The sequence below is a fragment of the Cygnus atratus genome, chromosome 3, assembly GCF_013377495.2.
Source record: "Cygnus atratus isolate AKBS03 ecotype Queensland, Australia chromosome 3, CAtr_DNAZoo_HiC_assembly, whole genome shotgun sequence".
NCBI lineage: Eukaryota > Metazoa > Chordata > Aves > Anseriformes > Anatidae > Cygnus > Cygnus atratus.
Window position 1 is genome coordinate 59643503 of NC_066364.1, and position 2735 is coordinate 59646237.

Consider the following 2735-nt stretch of genomic DNA (forward strand, 5'->3'; position numbering starts at 1 on the left):
TACTTCTTAATGCTTAAAAGCAGTTAATAAGCTGCTGTGGGTTTTTTTAACCTAGGTTTTGCTTTCCTCTGCATGGCATATAAACAGCTATAGCAAAACACTACATATAATTCCCGGTCTTGAATGAAAGAAGACATAAAACACAATAGTTTCTTATCTGCTTGACCAAATTTGATAAGTGAGTAAACAAATATGAGTTGCATCTGTCATTTTCAGCTCTTGTTTCCTGGAGGTCAGCCTCTAGACAAGATCTCAAAGCCAGGAATCCAACCATTTAAAGGATGTCACTCTAAAAATAATTGAATCCTTGAAGAGTCCTTTTGAAAAATGTTTCCAAAAAGAATCATCTTTAATGCTTTGCGAAACCACATGTAAAAAAATGCATAAACAATTGGATTAAATGCAGAATTTAAATAACCAAACCAAACCAAAGCATCAATGAGAACAGGAGGAGCCACATAATTCATAAATGGATCAGTTGCTGTAAGGAAGAAGAATGGACTCCAGCATATAAAAAATACTCCCATTATTATACATAATGTCTTTGCAGCTTTCCTTTCTCTGCAGCATGAAATGTGGTGCTTCATTTCATATCTCTTCTTTTGGCTAATTGCTTCAATGGATCTTGCACGCCTTTTGGCTACAGAGTATATTTTCCTATAGACATATAGCATAACAAATCCAGGGATGTAAAAAGACACTATGGAGGCCACAACACCTGAAGTTTCACTAAAGAAGACAAAACATCCTCCTGCACAATGGATGTGATTATAAATCTCTTCTGCTCCTAGCAAATTTAGTTCTAGAAAGATCATCCCAAAAGCAAAACCAGCAGGGACAGTCCAACTTATGAATATCATGACCAGGATAACAAAAGTATTTATCTTTGATTTGTATCTTAGAGGGTCACACACAGCATAGTAACGATCAATGGATATGAAAGAAAGATGGAAGATGGAAGCCGTGCTCAACATAATGTCCATGCTTGTGTGGATCTTGCAGAAGAAGTCACCAAAATACCAGCAGTGCTCAACAGAGCGCACCATGCTGCAAGGCATGACGAGGAATCCCAGCAAAAAGTCAGCTGTAGCCATGGAAAGTATCAAGAAGTTGGTAGGTGTGTGGAGCTGCTTAAAATGTGATATTGAGATGATAACCATCAGATTTCCAAACACTGTGGCCAGAATAATGCAAACCATGAAGATATACATGGAAATGCGGATACTGTTCGACCAGCTGCTCTTTATGCAAGAGCCATTTACAGATTCACAGCACAGTTGCATCCTTACTGAGGTACCAAATCCACGCAGCGATATGGCACAGCTTATATGGCACGTCCTAATGCTGAGGAACGTTTGCAACCATTTTTTCTTTTCTTTGTGAGAGAAGCTGAAGGAAGAAAAAAAAAGCAATCATAAATGCCTTCATCTAGTTGAACGTGTAGAAAATTCACATTTCATTATTTATGAAAGATGAAATTATTTTGCAATTATACATTTAATAGAATGAGACTTTTATCATGAGGCTTCTCTTGAAGCACATATCTCATTTGATAAAATTAACTGTATAATTGGGTGTCCTCACACCCGAATAACAGTGGGTCCCATTGCACTGGGTAATATACTGGGTTTTCCTGGCAAATGTTTGGTAGCAGGTGGGCTGCAGGGGTGGCCTCTTTGAGCAGAGCCCAGCAGCTGCCCCATGTCAGGTCAGAGCCAGCTCCAGCTGGATCCAAAAGGGACCTGCTGCTGGCCGGAGCTGAGCCAGGGAGCGACGCTGGATCGCCCTCTGTGAAAGCAGATTTAAGAAAGGGAAAACAACCGCTGTGCAACAGCAGCTGGGAGAGGGAGTGAGAAACAGCCCTGCAGACGCCAAGGTCAGTGAAGAAGGAGGGCAGGAGATAAAAAACAAACAAACAAACAAAAAAACAGTAAATATACTCTTAGCCTTCTTCAGCAATGTCCGTCTGAGTCCTGCAGCTTTCACTTTACCCTTAAAAATCAGCCCAGGCTCCATCAGGCCCTCAGAAGACCTCATGGCTCAGGGCTGGGCCCTCCCTACGGCCTGTTCTGGGCTGCTTTGCCCGAGTGCATGGCAGTCTCCAGCCCCACAGGCTGACGGCCTCTTCTCCAGCCCTGTCCCGATGGAGGGGGCTGAATCCACTGTGCACCTGGCAAAACCGAAATGTTTCCATGAACCCCTTGTTTTCAGGCAGATGGCACTGCTTGGCCAGACCAAGTCTTACTGTAAAATCCTGTAGGCTCTAGCTGTGAGTAGGCACATAGGGAAAAAAATCTAAGAGGAGAAATAAATTTTCTGATCTTACACTGCCAAAATGTAATGGAAGAGCCTGATTAATCTGAAGCCATTAAATGCCATTTAAGTAAACATCTTTAATGTCAGGCTCTAGCTTATTTCAGTGGTAGCAGTTTAGCGTTGTTATGTGTAATTATCATGTTGATACTGTTTTAGAGAAGGACAGACATGGAGAGAAATATTCGCTGAACATTGCTTTAGTCTGCTTCTTTATTTGCTTCTTTAGGATGCAAATATTGCTGTCCTCTTGTGAGCTCAGTAATTTGACCATTTTGTGAGTCTCTCTTTTTTTGCAAAAGCATTTCATGAAAGTATTCAAGCACTTGGCAATCAACATTCATTCTGGTTTTCCTTTAATTAACAGAAAAAAAATATTATAGTGAAAAAGAGATCATTAGCATATGCTATTCAGTATCATT

General features: G+C 40.8%; 1 protein-coding gene across 1 annotated transcript; it reads right to left on the reverse strand.

Moving 5' to 3' along the window:
• Positions 1-284: 284 nt before the first annotated feature.
• TAAR1 (trace amine associated receptor 1) lies at positions 285-1283 on the reverse strand. Its single transcript, XM_035538671.1, has one exon. It carries the CDS (start codon positions 1281-1283, stop codon positions 285-287), a length of 999 nt encoding a protein of 332 aa, XP_035394564.1.
• Positions 1284-2735: the final 1452 nt, after the last annotated feature.

Coding starts and splice junctions, on each gene's coding strand:
- TAAR1 (XM_035538671.1), bottom strand. CDS start 1,283: ATGCAACTGTGCTGTGAATCTGTAAATGGCTCTTGCATAAAGAGCAGC.